The sequence below is a fragment of the Malaya genurostris genome, chromosome 1 (genome assembly GCF_030247185.1).
Source record: "Malaya genurostris strain Urasoe2022 chromosome 1, Malgen_1.1, whole genome shotgun sequence".
Classification (NCBI taxonomy): Eukaryota; Metazoa; Arthropoda; class Insecta; order Diptera; family Culicidae; genus Malaya; species Malaya genurostris.
This window is the reverse complement of record NC_080570.1, coordinates 79007835-79030828: the sequence shown is the minus strand read 5'-3', so window position 1 is coordinate 79030828 and position 22994 is coordinate 79007835. Positions and strand designations below refer to the sequence as shown.

The window sequence follows — 22994 nt, the reverse complement described above, 5'->3', positions numbered from 1 at the left end:
AGAGTGAGTCCTGTTGTTTCAGTTTGATTAATTGGCTCAATGGATAAGAAGAAAATCGCTGCATTCGCTTCAAATTCAGATATTAATCTGTGATATTGCTTGTTAGTGCCGAAGTGAAGTTGAATACATTTATTTACAAAGCTTGTAAGAAAACAGGGAATGCATTTGATTACGTCATGTATAACATTATTTTTAAAGCATATTTAAACATAATTTTCAATTTTTTTTCGAAACACCGCTTTGAAATTCAAACTCAAATGCTCGAGATCACACCGTTTTGCATGTTAGTTACTGGATCCGAGACTTGGTGGGTTATAATGCTTAATGAACTTCGCGAAATGGAAAGTATTCGGTTCGATGTCACCGGCAACTTATAGCCGTAACGAAAATATTTGGTTCAACATGTGATTATTCACATAAGTATTTTACGCACGCACGCCACATTGTTATATTTTATATTCATCGTGGTGCTTTCAAAAGCTTCACCTACTTTGAAAATTTCTCCCCCTATTGCGATTCTATCTGTTCCGGAATTCAGTACAGTGTGGGTCATTCACTTTGTATGAGGACAAAATCATTGCTTACCATAGTTGAATGTTGTTTTAAATTCGAGTCTGCACTGTTCACCCGCACACCTTTCATCGTAAGCTACCGATTGACTCCATTGCTAACGAACGACGAGTAAGATACAAAGAAGATTCGGGAGCATGGAGGAAACAATAGGTGGAAGAAGCCTTTAGTCCATGAATACATTGCAGTTACACATTTCAATTTGAATTGATGAACAGAAGCTAAGTAAGGTTTTCAAATTAATGATTGAAGACATACTGATATTCAGTAGCTCATTCACCCTCCTCCGACACGGATGAAATCGGTAATCAATTTTAACTCAGTTTATGTTTTTTTGCGTATTTACTGAAAATTTCTAGAATATGTGCTTGTTAAAAGGTGCTATACCAATTATTCTAACGCTCGCATGGCTCGTAGCTGGCGAAAAAACCAAGGCTACAAAAGACTCATATTTGGCTGCGTTGCAGAACTCATACAAAATCAACGGTAATAAAGGAAACGGTATGTGATAGTTTACTAAGTTTCAAGATTTTTGTTCAATTAAGATCGGACATCGACTGGGACTCGAATTTCTGCCCCGGACATAGTGTCAATGTTTTTCAGATCCAAATTTCATTGTTTTTAAACGAATATAAGTTTGCCGTTCTCGACAGTAAAATGAAACCAACAAAAAGTCTAACCGATGAATTCTGGTGCAGCGTTCTGCAGAATGGTTTGGTTGCTTGTAGTGAAACCGTACCAGTCAAAGCCGAGTATCAATAAACGACATTAATATCTCGGTTGATTTTTCATTAGGGCGTATAAGCAAGTGACAGTTTCTCTTTAATCACTCTCTCTTTCGATTATTGTGATGTGATTAAAAAGATTTTCTTTGATGTCACTATTCTGTTTGAAAGTTGAAAGTTTCGGGTATCATTTCATGCAACGAGTTGAGTGATAAACGTGGAAACCGCTTGGTAATTAATAGAAGAGAAAGTAAACAAAGAGAAACTGTCACTGTCTTATACGCCCTTTTGAAAAATTAACCGAGATATAATAATAATCATTCCAATATGACAGTACAGCATTCATAGTGTTGCCATATTTGTGGGCCTCGACCGACTGTGAAAAGAAGCTGCTAGACTCCGGACGTATGAAGATTAAGTCAGGTCGACGATTAAACCCTAGAAATCTTTTTGTGTTTTATTGTTTTGAGGAAAGTTTCGTTTTGCTATGAGTGTATACATGGGCAATCAATGTTTCTTTGTATACTTAGGGGTTTCAGTTGAGTTGCGACTTGCTGACCGTTAATAAATCGTGAAGCTGGCCGTTAAAAAATTGTGAAGCCCTGTACAGGCAAATCTAAGTCTTGGCATTACATTAATTTTGTCAGTGGCGTATCGAGGGAATTTGGAGCCCGGGGCAAAATAAGCGATTTGCCGCCCCCCTCGTTGATTTAGTGAGCAAAAATAAAAACAAAGCTGAAGTCCATCTCCGAGAAGATGACTTGGGCGAGCAAAAAAAAAAAAAATTCCACGGATTAGTTTGCCGCCCCCCTAAAAACGTTGCGCCCGGGGCGAGTGCCCCCTTCGCCATTTCTGTAGTTCATGAATGGAAAGGAATATACAAGTAGTATTGTCATTGATTTATCACAGCATGTAGAAGATTATATGGATGTATACAAAATATCCTTTGCGCAATGCAAACACAGAGTTGCGCTTTCTTTTTCGCAAAACCAAATCTTCTAATATTTTTTCTAAATCGAGTTTGTCGGTTTTGTCGCTATATAAAAGGTGATTTTTTAAGAGGTATACATTTAAAAAGAACAGAAAAAAATGAGAAAGTTCATGAAATTTATTGGAATCGATAGACAGATAAATATAATTTAATGTTTGAAGATGATTTCATGCAAGTATTGGCCGCGGCTCGGTTTTAAATGGCTCATGCGCAGAGTCTGATTTTGGCACACTCTCTAAAACATATCGGCCGGTTTTTACGGATAATGTTACCGGCCCATAATCCACACCAAACAGTGATTTTTTGTGATGCATTGGTAGCTCTTGCAATGCTTCTGGCTGCTCTTCACTCCAGATGCGGCAATTTTGCTTGTTGACGTATCCATTCAACCAGGAATGAGCTTCGTCGCTGAACACAATTTTTCGATAAAAAGGTGGATCTTCCTTCAACTTTGCCAGCGCCCATTAATGACTAAATTATAGACCAAAGTACGATTCATGATTAAATTATAGACCAAACTGAACCAGTTTGACAATAGCACAAGACACGATTCACGCGTGATCTATCAATGTAACATAGCAACGTTATTGAGTCTATCTTGTAACATTGTTGATCCTGAGTAGGTTTTTAACCTTGCGAAGAATTTCGTGTATTCGAACAAGATGATCCTGGTACTGCCACAAGTAAATAAACGAAACGCACAAACTCTGGAATAAGTCCTCTTATCCATTTATATATTTCATAATTCCAAAACTTCCCTCAGCCTATTTGCCTGTTCATTTTGTTATTTTTGTAGTTGCAAAAACGTTTCTCTTTCACTGAGTAACCTTTCCTTGTCAAAATCGTTCTCATCAGTTCGTGCTCGTATCTCAGCCAACACAGTCGAAAATCGTTTGCTGTCGAACCAAAGGAAACAAAGACAATACAGTGCAGTGAACAAAAGAGTGTACGGAATGGTCAAATATGATTTAACAAAGCCTGAAACTTGGCCTGCAAGACCGAATTCAATCTGTATAGATTTCAAGCGTTGCAAAGTTAGACCAGCAGCAAATGAAATTGAAATCTTACTTAAAGAACGAATGCATCTAGACGCTAATAATGTAAGTGAGATTCAATTCAACAAGGCGTCTAACTGTGTGTGCATTATGTTTAAACGTGAAAGCGATGCACTTGCATTCGCTTCGGTTAACAACGAGGTGCACAGCGTTGAGTGTGACAACATTAAATACAAAATTCCTGTGCACATGGTGGACAATGCCATACAAGTACGCGTGCATGACCTTCCCCCGCAGACCAGCGATCAGTGCGTTCGGGAAATCATGTCGCAGTACGGTGAAGTTCTTTCCATCGAACGAGAAGTAGGGGAAAGTCTTATAAAGCGCCCCTGCTAGCCAAAATGCCCCCTTTCATTTTTTAAGCATTGAAGACTTTTCTGAACCAAAGTTTTATCACTAACACTATTTTTTCGTAGGATCTTTCTGCTATGCAAGTTTGGTAATTGTCGTTAGCAGAAAAGTATGAAAAAACTAAAAATTTCATTTGGCAGCTTTTCGATGTAAAGTTTTGCTTTGACTAAATAGATGTTTTATCCGCCATTTCTTTGACATACTGATTATCTCAAAACAGTAACTTTATGGACATTTCAAGAAGCATAATGCATCATTGTTGTGGGATAAAATGTCTTTTGTTGTGTGTTATGCCACTGATTTGTTGTGAGACATAGTTTACGACTGCTGGGGCATTATGTCTGAGGCGAGCGAAAAAAACTAAGAATGTGACCGTTTTGGAAAATGTGTTTATATCAATCAATTCTCATCTTTTCTATTGGAGTCATTGAAAATTATGTTCCTCACCCGTATTGCAATGAAATACTTACATTCTCGAGGAAAATATATCAATACACTTGGAAATATCTCAATGTTTTCTTAAGGGGGCATATTATAACACTTTACCCTATGGCGGAATTTTTCCCCGGCATCCGGAATGGCGTACGAGTGGTACGTATGCAACTACGTAAGGCAATTCCATCATACATCATTTGTGGTCAAGGTGGGACACATCCGTGTAAAACTCTGTTTACCTATGAAAATCAGCTGGTTACATGTCAGTTTTGTGAACAACCTGCACACTACGGGAAACCTTGCACTGAAACTGCGAAAAGAACATCTTCAACCAAAGACAAGGTCAACCGTTCAACAACGAAAACTAGTGAGCGTAGTACTCCTGTTTCACCATCAAACCAACCAACAACTGCAACCAATGTACAACAAGGCGCATCTAAAGTAACTAGCAACGAGCTCAAGACTGCGAACAACAAGGAAAACGAAAAGAAGACGGAAATCAACAACAAAACCACCGATGCGGCAATGGAGGACGAGACGAGCCACGAACAAAGTGCCCCTCAACCCTCGCAGGAGGGAAATGGAAGCTCTTCTCCTCCTAGAAAAAGAGTGACAACGAGATCCACTTCAAAAAATTGTTTATTTAAAAAATCGGCTAATTCGGCCACGTAAAGTTTGTACGCAAATAGGCCTGAATGAAAATATCTTTTAAATAAAAAAAATCGTTCTCATGAAACTTCCCAGTTTCATCGACATCTGCTGGCTGACCAAATGCAAATCTTTCCAATAGTTGGCGAAATCGCGCAGAATCATCTTCGAATCGACTTTTAAGTGTCGAAACCAATTGATCAAAAATTTCAGTTATATTTGATATAAAAATCTATTGGTTTTTTAAATTCAAAGTTCTTAGCTTTTTCTTGCTTGAAACGTTTTGAAATTTTTCGACGACGCGGAATTCTAGGCTCGATTGATTTAAAGTCAGTAACAGCTTGAATGCTCTTGTTCCAAATTTCATCAAATGTAGAATCGCGTGAAACGTTAAGAACGTCGGAAACTGCTTCTATTTTTTCATGCGATTCGATGACGCAAAGAACAGACCTTGTAACACATGGATCAATAAGTCCCGAGACTAAAGCAGAGATGGCGCTCGTAGTAAACCAGTAACCACGTCTTTCTAGAGTACTAACCTTTGCTTGAAACGGGTCAAAATTTTAAGTCGAAACAGCTGAGTTATCGAGGTTGTAGTAAAGTCGTTTTGTAGTTTGTTTAAAAAATGGAAAAAACCGAGTTTCGTGTTTTGATAAAACATGGTTTTTTAATGGTTAAATGACGCGGAGCGCTCGGGTAGACCTGTGGAAGCCGTTACACCGGAAAATGTGAGTGAAGTGACAAAAATTATAATGAAAGTTCGTAATGTGAAGCTCCGTGAGATTGCTGAGATGATACAGATATCATATGGAAGTGTATTTACTATCCTTCATGCAAAATTGAGCATGAAAAAGGTTTTTTCCAAGTGGGTGCCGCGATTGCTTTCGATAGAACAAAATGCACCCTGCCACAAGTCGATGAAAACAATGGCGAAATTGTACGAATTGGGCTTTGATCTGCTTCCCCACCCCCCATACTCGCCAGATTTAGCCCCCAGTGATTACTGGCTCTTTGCTGATCTTAGAAATATGCTCCAGGGGAAAAGATTTGGCTCAAATGAGGAGGTCATCGCTGAAACTGAAATTTATTTTGAAGGGAAAGATAATTTTTTTTATAAACATGGTATTGAAAAATTGGAAAAACGTTGGAACCATTGTATCACCCTAAAAGGTGATTATGTTGATGAATAAAAAAAAATATTGCAAAAAAAATATTGCTTCTATTGTTAGTCTCTGGACTTATTGATCTATGTGTTAAGTCTTTGTTGAATATCTCCACACGATCGAAAATTTTAATCAGCATATTGAAGTGCAATAGCTGATATGGTGCTGTCGATTTTCGTGTCCACAGAACGGTCATGAAAAAACTGCACCAACTATGTGTACTTTACTTCTATAGTACTCAGAGATTACTCTTTAACCGTTTTGTTATTCGCCGAGGTTCCTCAGAGATTTTATTCGAATTAGAGTTTTTATAGTACACCCAAGTAATCAATAAGCATCAAATGGATCTTGTATATTGTCGTGAATACGACTTACTTTACTATGGGGCGCCTTTTCAAAATTAGTTATATGGAAGAATGGGCAGAACTTAATCGTGAATATCTCGACTTGTATTAATGGCAGTAACATAATTCTTTCACTATTTTATCAAAAATATGATCAGGAGTTTAGGATAATATTTTGAACAGTGCGAGATAACCACAAACAACTCCAAAATTAAGTTTTCTCAAAATTTTGAAACAACGCGGAAAACACTTTACTTTTGCTTGGGTTTTTCGCGCAAGGACGACGATTTTGAGGTAGTCAGACACATATCTTCAACTAAACGTTATAAAAGGGGAACCGTGGTCGAAAGTCGATCATTCTCGATCGAACCACCGTTACGTTCGGACGTGCTTTTCCCGGTCTTATCACCACAAGTTTTTCTTTAACCGTTAATTCGTTGTAGTTGTTGTCGCGTTGTCTCGCGAAGCTGTGGAACCCGATATGGGTAAAAAAGGGCTTTCTAACGGCCATTCGAAAAAACGTCCCAATGATGGGAAAACTGACGACAGTAGTGCCAAGAAGCTGCTTGGAAACAATCCGTACGCGTTACTCCCGGAAGAGGGGGTAGAGAAGAAGGAAAAATTACCGCCCTTTTACATTAAAGGATTCCCGCCGACCCTCCGATCGGATTTTAACACCTTGATAAGCAAAGGTTTACAAGCAACAATTCGCTTATGCTCGGATGGGTACAAAATTGTTGTACCGACAATAAACCACTACAAGGCAGTAGAGTGTTATTTAAAACAAACAAAGGCGCAATTTTTTACGCATGATATTGCTGCTAACAAACCGATGAAAGTGGTTCTTCGCGGACTGCCGGACATGTTGGAGGAGGAGCTGAAACTGGCACTGTTGGAGGCTAAGTTAAAGCCAATTACCGTCTACAAAATGAGAAGACACAATAAAGAACACAAATACCGTGACCAACTCTATTTAATCCATCTAGAGAAGGGCTCCGCAACCATGAGCCAATTGAAGGCAATTAAAACGCTATTCCACATCGTAATAGAATGGGACAAGTATAAACCAGTTCATCGTGAAGGAACACAGTGCACAAACTGTCTTCAATATGGTCATGGTGCCAGAAACTGTCACATCAAAAGTCGCTGTTTGAAATGTGCCGGGGCTCACAACACAGGAGAATGCCTCGCAGAAGAAGCTGCAGAACCGAAGTGCGCCAACTGCGGAGGTGGACATCCCGCTACGAGTAAATCGTGCCCGAAACGAACGGAGTTCCTGAAGATTCGGCAGCAAGCTTCCACCCGTAAACAACCGAATCGAAAAACAGCTCCTAAGATGGATAACGAAAACTTCCCACCCCTACCGGGAAATTCCGGCGGAGGCACACGAACTGAACCGGGCCCATCCTCACTTCCTCCACCTGGATGGGGCAACCGCAATAAAGGGCCAATTAATAAGGACCTCTTCACTGCCGAACAGTTATTCACCATCTTCGAAACGATGACAACCAAACTTAGGAGCTGTAAAACACGGTTCGAGCAAATAAATATTCTTGGCAAATTTATTATTGAATATTCCCTGTGAAGTAATAAATTTGCTAAACTGGAACGCTTGCTCACTAAGGAGCAAGACCATCGAGCTGAACGAGTTCCTTCACGAGAAGGAAATTGATATAGCCATCATCACGGAGACACACCTAAAACCAAACATCTCGGTGTATCTCCCAGAACATCGCATTCATCGGCTTGATAGGGCAACTTCTAGTGGAGGAGGAGTTGCCATCGCCATCAAGAGGAACATCAAGCACAAGATCCTACCAGCATTCAAACTGCGACTACTGGAGGCCGTCGAAGTAGAGATCCAGAGCACGAGAGGCCCCATCAACATCATTGCAGTATACTGTCCCAAGCAATCCAGCACCCGGGATGGTACTACTGCAATACTACACAACGATCTGTCAACGCTCACCCGACGGCAGGCCAAGTACATCATCGGTGGTGACATGAATGCGCGCCTCGAAAGATGGGGCAACAGAAGGCGGAACCGGAACGGTGTCGTCCTCGCCGAACACCAGGAAGCAGGCCAGTACAACATCCTGGCACCGGATTCTCCAACGAGACTGTCTAGATCGGGAGTCCATTCCGTTCTAGACATTTTCATCAGCAACATCAGCATAGACAACGTTCCGGCCGTCTTCAGTGAACTGTCATCAGACCACTATCCAGTGGTTTTGTCCTTCGGAACAGCACCAGTGTCATCACCAACCGTTCGCAGAAACAACTACCACCGGGCAAACTGGCCACTTTTCCAGCAACTAGCCGAAGAGAACATCAATGTCGATATGCCACTGGACACTCCGGTGGAAATCGACATGGCCATTAGAAACATCCAGGAGGCAATCACGATCGCCAGAGAAACATCAGTACCAACAGTTCAGAGGGTGAGTACTTCTCTCCAAATTGACTGCACAACTAAACAGCTTATTCGTCTCCGGAATATTTACCGGAGACAGTATCAACGTACAGGTGGTCTTGATAAAAAGACCACCTACACCAACTTAGCTAGGGTTATCCAGGGAAGGTTGGTGGAAATTAAAAATAAAAATTTTGAACAAAAAATTCAACAAATCCTTCCCCATTCGAAACCGTTCTGGTCGATGGGGAAGGTGTTGAACAAAAAACCAAAACCAATCCCTCCACTGGTTCCGCCTGAGGGCGCGGATGAGGGAATCATTTTAGTAACACCTGCCGAGAAGGCTAACGAACTGGGGCGGCAGTTTGTGTGTTCACATAATCTGGGACTCAACATTGTTAGTCCACACGAAAGGGCCGTTGCCGATGGCGTGGCCGAGATTGAGCTATCAGACAGCTTAGTCCCAGAAGAAACGAAAGTTACTGCAGATGAGTTGATGGCTTTTGTGAAAAAGTCCAAAAACATGAAGGCCCCCGGTTTCGACAACATTTTCAACATCGAACTAAAGCAATTGAGTTTCCGCTCTTTTGACTTTATTGCAAAAATATTCAACCGGTGCTGGGACCTTGGCTACTTCCCTTCAATGTGGAAGTTAGCTAAAGTCATCCCAGTACTGAAACCGGGGAAAGATCCTTCCCTATCCAAAGGCTATCGACCCATCAGCTTACTCTCTGCCCTGTCTAAGCTGTTTGAGAAATCAATTCAAAGCCGAATTCTTGCATTCGCCGATCAACATGGTGTCTTCCTGGAGGAACAGTTTGGGTTCCGGAAAGGAAGATCTACCATTCATCAACTCACGAGAGTTACCAACATCATTCGACGGAATAAGTCGGTGTCCAAGTCGACAGCAATGGCGATTTTGGACATCGAAAAAGCGTTCGACAACGTGTGGCACGATGGACTGGTGTTCAAGCTGCATCGATACAATTTTCCGATGTATCTTATCAAGATCATCAAAAATTACCTTTCAAATAGAGCTTTTCAGGTTTCTCTGCAAAATGTTCAATCGGACAAATTTTCCATCCCTGCAGGTGTGCCCCAAGGAAGTATCCTGGGTCCCATCCTGTATAACATTTTCACATCAAACATCCCACCTCTTCCGGGGGGTGGTGTCTTGTCACAGTTTGCTGACGATACGGCCATCCTTTATGATGGACGAGTCGTCAGTATTCTGAAGAACAAATTGCAGAGGGGTTTGGATGCTCTAAATGAATATTTCACCAACTGGAAAATTGTAATCAATGCGGCGAAAACTCAGGTCATCCTGTTTCCGCATTCGAGATCGACTAGACTTGTTCCGTCTGACGAATGCAGAATTCGGTTCGGTGGCGCTGACGTGCAGTGGTCCGACGAAGTGGTCTATCTAGGACTAACGTATGACAGACATCTGATCTTCAGGTCACATGTTGAAAAAATTATCACCAAATGTAACATACTCATCAGGTCTCTGTACCCGTTGATATGTAGAACATCAAAACTGTGCCTGAAGAATCGGATGGCTGTCTACAAACAAATCATCTACCCCGCAATCGAATACGCAGTCCCCGTTTGGCGGGGTTGTGCTCGAACACACAAGCTAAAGCTCCAGCGAGTTCAAAATAAAATCTTGAAAATGATCCTTAAACTGCCCCCTCGGACGAGAACCACGGAGGTACATGAACTGGCTTCCCTGGATACCCTAGACACAAAATTTGAACATCAGTGCAGAAAATTTGGAGAGAGGTGCTCAGCCTCAGAAATTGGTATAATTCAAACTTTGAATGTATTAGGTTAGGGTTAGACATAAGTAGGTAGGATTTTATAATAATTAAAACAAACGAAAGTTCAAGCTTTGCAATGTAAATTACAACTTATTGAAAAATTCACATCGGTACAAATTACTGTAAGAAGAAAAATTAAAGATGAAGAGCCATCAGGCTGAAACACTTGATATGTACAAAATTAATGTAAAACACATAAACTATTAAATAAACACAATTAAACTGCGAAAAAAAACGAAAGTCGATCATTTCTTTTTGTGCGTTGGATGAAAGCAGACGTCGAAAAGGCGCAGGGCTGCTGAGAGCGTACCTTCTGCGTGGTTAAAAACCTCAAACGCTCAGGTCGTAGCTCTCATTTGCCTTCCGGTCGTCAAGGCGAGAAGACGCATTAAACCAGTTTCGCATCATTTGACACTGCCAGCGAATGTGTCGGTTTGTTCGCAAAGCTAGTTTCAATTCAAGCAAGAACGATTGCATCAGCTGCTGGTGCTTTTCATTGGAGAGAAAGAAAACAAGAATCGAAAAGTGTACAGCATTATATAAAATCAGCCGTTCTAATGGCTCTCAATGTTATCTAAAGAACTATTAAGATTACTTCTTTGCATATCGAAGGTAGAAATCATCAGTGTAGTGAAAATCCAAAATAATTTGATTTGCTTCGTGCACTTTTCGCTGTGCGAAAATCGTTTGAGATAAATGTTCCGAACTGTGCTAAATATCGTAGTGAAATCCACAATTTGGGCCTTCTAAAAGACAGAAATGAATCCTGTACAGCATCTTGATAGTTTCTTTCAATGAAATATGCGGATCCGAAATGAGATGATCGACGTCAAAAATCGTTGAAAATTTTAGTAGAGAAAATGGGGAAAGTTTCACAATTCACACAATCGATCAACTATCAATTCGAATTCGAAAGTGTAAAGAAATCGCGTCAGTTTTATTCGTATTCACGACATCCAGTTATGTCTCTGACATTACACACCCGCACTTTTATGATCTAATCTTTCCACTCAGGCAGAGCAATGCGCTTCTCCTGAGCAGCTTTTGATAATTAGATTCCAAAATTTATTTTAAATTTTGGAATTGCAGATATTGTCAGTATCATGTGTAGCCTTATATTAGTAAATACATATATTGCATGATGTGATATGCCGAAAGTTTTTATGAAAATCTTCCTTCTACTTACGAGTCATTTTCCTCCGTTACGATAGAGGTAGTTAGAAGTGGGCGGATTGAAAGATTTTTTTCCTTGTATACGAATATGGAATTGTCATTAAACCCTTATCAGTCCTATTTCTTCTTTAGGATTCCGAGTCGGAAATTTTCGAGTGGGCACAACTACCCATACGGGGGACGGGTATAGCGTGATGGGATAGTCGATGCCTTTCACGCAGCCCGCCTGGGTTCGATTCCCAACCCCGCACATAGGGTCAGAAAGATTTTCTGATCCGAAGAGGCGAATGACCTAAGATGTTAAAGCCTCTATAATTGAAACAAAAAAAAAAAAAAACTACCCATACTATCTGCCGGGCCTGCCTGTAGATATTTTTTGATACTTAGCATGCTGTGTCAAAATTTGTGCATAGTTCTATGGGACCACAAAGCTGAGATTTTATTTGATTTTTTGACATAGTAAGGTCAAGATGTTCGCAGTATTGATTGAAATGGCGCATTATTCGATTTATTGGACTGTATTTTGCATAATTTGTTCTAGCATGTATTTCTAAAATTAATTTCCTGGAACGTAGTTGACGACTAGGTATATAAAAATTTAATTGAGATAACAATGGAGCTGATTGAATGCGTTGAGAAATAATGTCGCTGATAAAATAAAGCTGATTTTCCAGCTGTAGTTGCAACTCATTAAATCTGCCCAGAATTTCACGGGACCTTTATGGGCTTCAATGAAAGGTGATACGCGGTTTTTCAGGCATTCTTCATTGTTCAGATTCGAATCCATCGTCTTATTCGTCACGAATCATCAGTTTTTGGTAAATTTGTGCATAAAAACGAATCTAAACTTTGCAGGGACATCTTCTCGTGCCGTCGCCATATAGAATTTTTGGCCATGAAGCTGTCTGAAATCCTATTTGACGTACACCGATAAAATTTGAAGCAGGAAATTGAATATAATGTTACCTCTCAGATTTTTACTTTTCAATATAATTTGAAAGTAAAACTAAGTGTAAATTAAAATACGTTGTAAAATTGATTGAAAAACCAACGAATTCTAATTTACTTGTACATCGATAATGATTTTCAATCTAATTTCATTATTTTTTCTGTGTAGGTTTCGTCGTCGATGAATAGGCATCCTTGGTATTTCGTCAAAACCTGGTAGTACAATTTCCGAGCTTGAGTTTTGGTGAAGAAACTTTGCTTCAACGTTCTGTTTAGCTGCTTGCTGGCTCGATAAGAACGATGTCCTGCTCGCAAGCGAGTTTTTCGAAAGGTACTGCGATCAGCAGCGTATTATTGTGCGATTTTATTAACTGATAGTCCAGGGTTTGCTCTGACGATTCTTAACAGCTTCTGGTTCATCTTGCGGTCATATGTCCCACTACGACGCTCACCATGAGGCATTCGATCTACGCACTTTCGCTCCCTGAAACGTTTGAGCCCATCATACACGGTTGATTTAGCGATTTTCAACGTTTTAGCGGTTATTATTGTGGACCACGTTTGATTATTACAGTAGGTGTGCAGAACGTTTTTTTTCCCCCCGACTTCCATCTGGAATAACTTTGGCTGGCTGCACGAAACACCGTGAAATTTATACCATAGAAAGTAGGTGCCTAGGTTAACAAACCGATGTGAAAAAATTCATGCAGCGGTCACTTTTCGTGCGGCTACAAAACAATGCACAGTGGGGAAAATGGACCAAAAACGCGACGATTTTTTTGGAGGCATGATACAGCTGACCACAAAGTACTTTTTTGGTGTAAAATGGTCAGTAAAATTGATTCCATGCATTTAGAAGGACCGCGCGAAACGCTATCATGTTCATTTTACCCCAGTTCCCTTTTTATACTGCATTGTATTCAAGCTTAACTATATAACATCAAACCGAAGAACTTGCAGAAGAGCGAATAGAGTGTTTCCGATGTAAAAAAGTCTAACAAATCGATTGCATATAGTTTTATTGACAGCAGAAAACTCGTTGTACCGTTTTACCCCATTTCTTTTCTAGTTATAATATTTAGTTGAAATATGATCTACAATCCAAAAGCAGATCCAATGCGATCTATCAATATTGGTTCATAATACGTGTAAAACATTTGTGATCCAATTAAACACAATGGGAATGACAGTACTAGCCTGCTTAACCCGTTTTACCCAATTTATATCAAAAGTCGTATTTCTGGTTAAACTTTCTCGGTAGAACAAGATTCGTGCGATCATTGTTTTCATTTGTAATCCTATTTTCAGGTCTTTCTTCGTAATATCAATTGATTCTCATTAACCGCGGTCAGCCTGCTTTCGATATGTGAAAGAGAGTTTAACCAGCAATACGACTTATTAATTAAATTGGAGTAAAACGGGTTAAACAGGCTAGTACTGTCATAGTATTATGTAAAACATAGTCCACAGAGTAAAACACGTTTGGTATGAATAAAAAAACAAGTTCGAACATGTAGATAATGATACCTTCGAATTTGAGCATTATATTACAGGGTAATGAGTGAATAGAACTTTGAATTGTCACTTGAAACGACGGTCATTAGAACAATCTCATGAGAACTAAAACACCGAAGAATATTCATGCAAAAAACTCATGCGGATTGATAAAAAAAGGTATCATCTCACTGCTAGGTGGATTAAGCACGTTTTTTTTAAAAATTATTTTGATTCTACGTTATGCTTGATATGTGTCAAAAAAGATTGGTTGTATGACATACATGAACTCAATTTCCTACTTTCCCCTTTTCGTTCATCAAGGTAACATTCTCGGAAGATATTTAAACCTCATTTATACAAGATTTGTTCACCTATTAATCGACGAAAGAGAAGATAGAGATAGATATAGTACGGAGCTCATCGGTATCTAAAAAATCTGATTGGTTGTCAAAGAAATGTTAATAAAATTCTTATTTGATAAATGTTTGGCCACAAGATGGGGAACATTCTGTATATAGCATTTATTATCCATCAAAACTTATACGATATATTCGGTTACAATATGCCTCATAATCTTTACAGTTTGTGTAATTTGTTTATTTTTACTTTTCCACCATTATTCGAATTAATGTTCGAGAACATTTCTAGGGCTTGTCCGGATAGCACGTGATGATTACAGCAGTATTCCTTCTACGTCATACGAGTATAGTTTAGCCCCATCCAGTAGCTATGGTGCACCTTCAGGATCGTACGGAACCCCACCGAAGGCTGCTTATGGGCCACCCAAACCTGTATATGGTCCTCCACAGCCAGTTTACGGGACACTCGCACCTGCTAGCAACGGAATGCCTTATCTTAGTCCGGAAAGCTGGTTATTGAGCAAATTGAAACTTAAATTCAGTTGGTTTACACTTGCCAAAATATTGCTCAAACTAGTAATATTCAAAAAAATTGTGAAGTTCATTGCTCTACTATGTCTGCTGTTTTTTATTCCGACACTAAAGCCAAGTGAAAGCGATGGTGACCATAGTGGTGGTGATAACAATGGTGATGATTACCGTCGGCGAAGTTATAGCTTGCGATGTGAGTGGAATAAATAACGGCCTTTTTGCTAAGTTACTTCTTCGAATTACGAATAGAATAATCACAAAACTGTATCCATTACAGATGACTACGACTCCCGACTTAATGAGGTGACACGGTTTGCTTTGAAAGCCATGGAGGCATTTACCATTGACAATGAGCTTTATTGTCCTGTCGAGAATCTGCTCAGTTGTCGAGCCAAACGGATGTTTGATTATATTGATGAGGAATATCCCCTAAAAAAGTAAGTTTAAAATTTATTACCTATCACACTCATGATTGCTCTTTTATCTCCAATTCTTATGGATTCCACATTTGAATGAAACATATTCATATATTCATATTCAAAGACACTCATGAGTGATTGTGGATACAATAAACATGCAAGATGTACAGATTTTTAAATTGAATGGTTTCTGCTAAATAAGAAATTTAAAAAAATCAAAAATGTGACATGAATGACTAAAAGCCAGTGCTGGAAACGATCCCTTCACGCGACAATTTAAAATGAAATTCCCAAGTGGGTTCCTAAGACTGTAAATGATTGTTATGAATGTCGCATCGATCGCTACATGAATGTAGTGTCGACAGTCTTACTCGTATAGTGCGGTGAATGTAATCAAAGAATGATAGTCAGCAATAGGAGTTTTAATTCAATGAAAAGTAAAGTCAATAGTGAAAGAACTTCACTAGAATTCATCATTCCAAGGTTTATCTCCAAGCCAAGGAAAATTCACAATTTTTGAAAAAAAAAAAAGAATAAAGGCACAGCCTCAGTTTCAGTGAGCTAATGTTGTTTGTATTCACGTCAATCCGGTTATGTTTCTGACATCACCCACTCGCTTTTTATCTATTCCACAGCAATCAAAGGCTGTAATAACAAGAGGGAAAAGTTTATTTTACCATACCGTAACGCAAATTTCCAATTGTTCAATATTGATTTGTTTTGTAGAACATATTCAATCACTTAGCAAGCAACGATTAATAATTAGTACTTGTGAACAGAAAAGAACCTAGATATACAAAGAAAATAAAATAAAATGTTAAATTTCAACAATGTTCTATCAATAATTTTGTCGCGAAAATTGGGGAGGGAAAATACATGCATGTTTCGTCTGCCATGGTGAATGTACGTTTCAGTACGAAATTATGCATACTCGATTGGCGTCACCCTCTGGATATGTGTTCTTTTACGATGTCATCTTGATTCGGAGATGCATTAGAGAATTATATTAACAATTCAATTTAAGTAAATGAAAGAAGTGTATGAATTATATGACGCTACTAACACTAACAGATTACTATATCAATTTAATTTGTTGTTTTCGTCCAATATTTATTGAGAGAAGCGTGCTTTAATGTTTCAATTTAACAAAAAAGACGCTTATTTCATACCGGTATATCTTCTATATAATTCTAGGATGATCGAGAAGCAAGTAGGTACTTCTTCATTACACTTACACACCATGTTTGGGAACCCGAACTGCCAATTAGGTTTACAATTTTCCCTACAAAAATCACTGGATTGCCGAAGCAAATGATGTCCTATTGGTAATAACCGAATCATGTATTAGGGATATACTTATGCTATCCACTACCTTTTCCCATCTGTCTGACAATTCACGGATATCCTTTTCAAAAATTCTATCGATCCATTTTTTTATCCATCCTATTCGGAGAAGTGCTGGTCTGCCGGGCCAAACTGCTTCGATCGGAACAAATAGTAATTGGAAGAAGCAATGCCTGTGCTACACGGCTTGTGGGGTCGTACTTCTCATTTGAGTGATTCTAAGTATATTTTACCGGTGGCCGTTATTTTATTGCAATGCTTGGGTCAAACGCATCAATCGTCGTTGGTAGATCTCGTGATCGTGTCTCGTGATGTTTTCACACGGCTACAGTTGCTCATAATACACCACACTCAGCTGGCTCATCCATGTACAGTGCATAATATTCAGGTCATGAATATTCTGAACGGTCGTCGATGATGATGCATGGCCAGACATACGTTGTCCGACGTTTTGGATTATCGTAATGAACATAATTTTCATCGTCAGTAACAATTCTATGTAAAAATCCTTTTCTTTTGTACCGTTGAAATACAATACAATGACTTTCAGCGGCTGTTCAACCGCAACACCGTCTACCAATATTCCACACCAGTAGCAGGCATTCGTAACCATTTCGTTTTTTTTATAGCGTGTACGAAATAGAATAAAGCACGCATCGTTCGTGTTATGTTTTCTTCTTCCACTTTGCACGTACCGGTGTTGTATTGTCATTCTATATGGCGGTTTAAAGCTTTGATCCGGATGAAATTTCACAGTAGCTTTTGAGACAATGTGAGCTTTAATTTGAACTAAGATTTGTGAAAATCGGTTCAAGCATCGCTGAGAAATCGAAGTGAGTTCTACTTTTGAAGTTTTTCTTCACTACTTTCGCTGCTACTGGAAAGGGAAAAGGGGGGACTAGTAGTACCGAATAAATTTTAAAAGCACACAAACTAATAAGCTCGGCAAACTAGATGAATTTATCAGACATTATTATGGGATTTGTACCTGTTTTTGACCATTGTTCGTGAAAAAAATCGTGAACTTTTTGATGAACGAGGCAACTTCCTGTAGGCATTTCGTATTATACCTTATGATCAAAAAAGATTTCATTTTAAAATTCCCGCGCTTGTCCAATCGGTAAACTTTTACTCTCTCAACGTTGGCAACACTTTTATACACATTCTGTCAAATTTTGACGCATATCGTACGATTAGTTTTTGTTTGGCGTCTATACAAAGAAGTTGAAAAATTTTCGTGTGGCGATTTTTATAATGGATGAAAATTTAAAACAACGTGCGTGCATCAAATTTTGTGTTGCAGATGGATTTAAGTGTTCCGAAACGTTGAAAATGTTAGAAAAGGCCTTTGGTGAATCGTGTCTAGGAAAAACACAGGCATACGAGTGGTAAAAACGCTTCCAAGTTGGTCGTACAAGCTTGAATCATGATGAGATCCCTGGCCGCCCAACAACATCTGTTACTGAAGAAAACATTGAATCGGCGAAGCAAATCGTGTTGCAAAATCGTTCTGTACCGATTAGAGAGATTGCTGTGTTGTTGGGCATCTCTTATGGATCAGCCGAACACATTTTAACTGATGTTTTGGGTTTGAAACGCGTCGTTTCTCGGCTGGACCACCACCACGATAATGCGCCGGCTCACACAGCGTTGGTTGTGTCGCAGTTTTTGGCCAAAAACTCAAACAATATCATCAACCAAGCACCGTACTCTCCAGATATGGCCCCGTGCGACTTTTTCCTCTTCCCCAGACTCAAATTGCCATTGCGGGGAACGCGTTTTGAGACCATATAGACCATAAAAGAGAATTCGCTGCGTGAACTAAAGGCCATACCTTCGGCGGTCTATAAAACTTGTATGGAAAATTGGATCAAGCGTTGGCATGCATGTATTGCCGCAGGAGGAGAGTACTTTGAAGGCGATAATAAAGAAATTTATTAAAAATTGAAATTTTGCGTTTTTTAATAAAATTTCGGTTCTTTTTTTATCATAAGGTATAACATATCTCCCCGTTCACGATCAGTCAGGGGTAGAGAGAATAGCGACGTTGACATCCCTTTCTCGCTGATTGTCAGCCACAGCAGCACCTTCTTGGTTCTTGGTGTGTGAAATGAGTTTCACCTCGGAGCTCACTTCCTTCGTGGGGACGTAAAATACGAAGTACAGTGCCAGTCGTTGCCATCCAGGTTGAGATAAATCTCGTCGTTCATCACCACTGCCACGTCACGATTCGCCGAGAAAGTTGAGTTGACTATCTTCTTTGGACGGAGTTGCTTCACTGTTCTTCTTGGCACGGTTAGAGTTCGTCTGATAGAGCTTTCAAATTTTGTCTGCTGACTCATGGGTTACTATGATTGATGCTGCATTGGTAGTTTCGTCAGTACGGGTGATCGTCAACCCACGAAAAATCGGCTATTTTTGTCATTGTTTTGAAATGCAAACGTTATGGACTTGGCTAGTGTAGCTTTTCCTTTCTAAGTTCATAACTGATTCAATCTAGATATCTAGAAATTTCATATATTTTGACCCATTTTAGTTTATATTGCTATTGTACCCTTAAATATAAAGAATTTGTTAGTTTTTTGTAACAGTTAATAACCTACAGTTTTTCTCTAAAACAATCTGCAATATTAATAAAAGGAACGTCAACCTTTTTAAAAAATATTCCTACCTTATCGTTTTGTTGTAACATCGCTGATAATATCGTATATTATTTTTCAGTATCATTCAAATGTTCTTTCGGAATGTGAGTAAAAAGGAAGATCAACCGCATTCTACGGCAAGTAACCTGATAGAGAATAACAATTCGGAACGTGGAAGAGACAATAGCGCAATTGAAGAAAGTGAATGATTTAAAAGTATTCTTTAACATCTTTTAAGCAAAAATGCAATAAGAAACGTTATTTGTACTTGGAAAAAACATAGAATCGAGATCGTTTTAGGTAATTGATTTCAACAACAGTACTCAAAAAGCAAGAAAGAACCAAAGTTCGGATATACTGTGAAATGTATAGAATGATTGTTATTTATTGTATTAATTTTATTGCCATAATTTAAATTATTTGTTTTCGAAAATATACGTAGAAACATTCTAGTTTCAATATGGGAATAGATATATAAAAAAAGAACTTTCATATGATATGTGTACTGATCATCAAACATAATTTGATTTCTACCACCAGTCTAGCAGTAATTTCCAACTGATACAAACTCGTTCATATATATCAACATTTATTCCTTAACACATATCGGGCTGATAATAACAGAGAGATGGATTGGCTGATTATTGATGTGAGACATAACAGATGTGAGTATGATTAGAACCGATAGTTGTCCTTTTTCGATCCGTTTTTTTTCATTACAGATAAAATTTGTATGTCGGCTGATTAACTTTCTAATAATACAAACATCGAATCAATTTAATAGAAAACTGCATCGATATTTATTTGAATTTTATTCTAATACTATGTGACATTGATAGCAGTATTCAAATTTTGAGTGTGATTAATTTCTAACTTATATAATATGAACTCGATTGACAATGAGAAAAAGTTTATCGCTTCAACCGAAATCGCAGAGTGGTAGAGAAACTTAACGCTATAAAATTAACTAAATTGCTGACTTGCACACAAAACTTGAACACAAGCTTGGCGAAGAGTTTTTTTAATATCAAAATCGTATCGCAAGTATGTACCTTTGTACAATTGCATACATTTTGGATATTGGTGTAATTTCGTCGGCTATAAAACAAACAATGTTCGGTGTTGGTTCCTAATCAAGATCAATATAAGAAGACTCTCGTGCAATTGCGGATTCAAAAGCGTGACGATTGATTAAAGTGTTTGATTACAGATCATTAGAAATTTTGGTTGCCTTGTTCCACATCAATGGCTCGAACAACCCCATGGGGCTGATCTTTGTAATTTTTTTTTCTTCGGTATTGTTTCTTACAATCGAAGCTTAAACATTGCATTCAATTTTACCACAATTCGTTGTTTGCGAGTCGACTAGTTCGTAAATTAACATGACGACTCTAATGATGAGATGTCTATTGCATTAACCCTACTATGCTGACTTAAAATAAACGATATTCAATTCAATTCAACCCTAATATGCAATCACTTTAAATATCAAATTACGTATGATTTGCATATTGAAAGATCCATTATTCCTATGACTACAAATGTCGAAACATTTTTTTAAACTGAACGCAAAAATTGATACAGGACCGAATACTTAACGTATCTAGAAGGAAATCGATGACGTCAAATATATTTCTCATATAAAATTCTTAAATAAGCTCATTCTATGGCTGACGATCTGAAAGATGGGAATGCCAAAGCCACTGTTCAGATTGACTAGTTTTGAAACGTGGTACCGATGATCGCCAATTTATACAATGCCTCCCAGATGTCTGATTCTACACCAATATTCTCGTGGCTAAAAAGAAGGAGCATTATTGGCGTAAAAGCGTAAAAATGTTGAAAAAAATAATTTCTTCTCGGTTATGGTTGCGGTTAACTGCCACAAGGTTACTCGGCAAGATGTCAAAGTATTTTTGTAAAGGATTTAAAGAATATTTCTTCCATTGAAACTTAACTTTGTATTTTTGTGTCGTCATTTGAAATTTGCCCATTTTCAATGAATTATTGTCGTGAATACGACTTACTTTATTGTGGGGTGCCTTTTCAAAATTTACCCTCTGAGAGAGTGATAAGTTTTTGATCGTGAATATCTCTTGTTGTATCTAACGAATCAACATAATTTTTGCTACATGCCATCGGAAATATGATCACAATTTTATGATAAAATATTCAGTTGTGTGACATAATCTCAAATAATTCAAAATTAAACTTTTCTGAAATGTTTGGTATAAACGAGCATCAAAGAGGATAATTCATAAGGCGCGTTTGCCTTTCTCGTATTTCTAAAGCTTATAGCTCAGTGATCTGTGAAAGGACTTATATAATCTAACTACCAATAGAATCGAAATTTTTCAACTTAAGCGTGTATAGAAAAAGCGATCAATAGTACACTATTGAAAAACCTGTCTCATTTGACCCGTGTTAACACCAGCCAATCAGAACGCGTTCTGAGGAAGAGAACAACAAATTGCTGTACAACAAATCGTTCGAGAAAATGTTCCGAGCAGTGTTTAATATCGTAGTGAGTTCCACAATTTGGTCCTTCTGAAAGACAGGAATGAATCCCGTACAGCATCCGGATAGTTTCTTTCAATGAAATGCAAATCCGAAATGAAATAATCGACATTGAAATTCTGTATGCGTCTATTTTTATAGCCGTTAGGACCGCCCATTAGTGAAAAAGCTACAAATGAAATCAGGTAAAAACAAACCTCTCAACAAAAATTGGATCAGTTTGAATTCTATCGCCACTGCGAGCAGATGTATTTTGTGTCGTTTGCAAAGCTAGTTTCGCTTCCGACAAGAGCGATTACGTCACAGCTGCCAGTCATTTGCATTGGTGAAAAAGCAACGGTGGAGAGCATTACACAAAATCAGCCGTTCTAATGGCTCTAAAAATTTTCTAAAGAACTATTAGGATTTGTTGTTCGCAAATCGAAGGGTAATATTCTCAGTTTAGGGCAAATCTAGAACAGTTTGGTTAGATTTGTGCACTTTTCACTGTGTGAAATTCACAGTAATCGAGATCAAGTGAAGCCTTCTTTGTTTTTGTGAAAAATGTGGAAAAGGGGAATGCTTGCATAATACATACAATTGATCAACTAATTGATATTCGGAAGTGTTAAGGAACATGTCGGTTGTTTTCGTATTCACGACATCCAGTTATGTCTCTGACATTACAAATCCGTCTTTTTTAAGTTGTTGATTATAATTTAGTTTTTTAAGTATCACAAAAAACTTTGCCTTGAAAGTTTTTTTAGAAGCGAATAGCTAAGTGATAACATAATGTGATATCAATTGAAAATTTGATGAGTCGGTATCATATTAGGATTTCTATCTGATGTTGCTATCATAATCAAATTTTAATTTGTTCTCATTTTGATGTTAGACTTTACTCGGTCGGATACCCAGAGCAATAAGTACATGATGCCCTTTTCACATGTTGGTAATAAGATATAGCTGTTTCCCGGAATTTACTACTCGTTCTGGAAGGAAACATGGAACAAATATTCAATTTTTTCGGGGAAAGTTTGTGCAATGTTTGTAGGAATGGCCTGAAGTGA

At 38.4% G+C, this 22994-nt stretch overlaps 1 protein-coding gene across 2 annotated transcripts; it reads left to right on the top strand.

The window, feature by feature from the left end:
• Nucleotides 1–581: 581 nt before the first annotated feature.
• On the top strand, nt 582–20074 carry LOC131440566 (uncharacterized). 2 transcript variants are annotated; one of them, XM_058611962.1, is made up of 4 exons: nt 582–1056; nt 14782–15216; nt 15301–15460; nt 19508–20074. In XM_058611962.1, the coding sequence occupies exons 1-4, from the start codon at nt 933–935 to the stop codon at nt 19635–19637; spliced, it is 849 nt and encodes a 282-aa protein (XP_058467945.1). In that variant the 5' UTR covers nt 582–932; the 3' UTR covers nt 19638–20074. The 2 variants fall into 2 exon arrangements, with proteins under 2 accessions (XP_058467945.1, XP_058467944.1); XM_058611961.1 differs by having other exon boundaries at nt 604–1071.
• The last annotated feature ends 2920 nt before the right edge of the window (nt 20075–22994 follow it).

What these genes read in the sequence shown, in the direction of transcription:
- LOC131440566 (XM_058611961.1), top strand. Translation starts at nt 933, where the DNA reads ATGTGCTTGTTAAAAGGTGCTATACCAATTATTCTAACGCTCGCATGG. An exon ending in GCGAAGTTATAGCTTGCGAT is followed by an intron (nt 15,217 to 15,300) that starts GTGAGTGGAATA and finishes TATCCATTACAG; the next exon opens with ATGACTACGACTCCCGACTT. An exon ending in GAGGAATATCCCCTAAAAAA is followed by an intron (nt 15,461 to 19,507) that starts GTAAGTTTAAAA and finishes ATTATTTTTCAG; the next exon opens with TATCATTCAAATGTTCTTTC.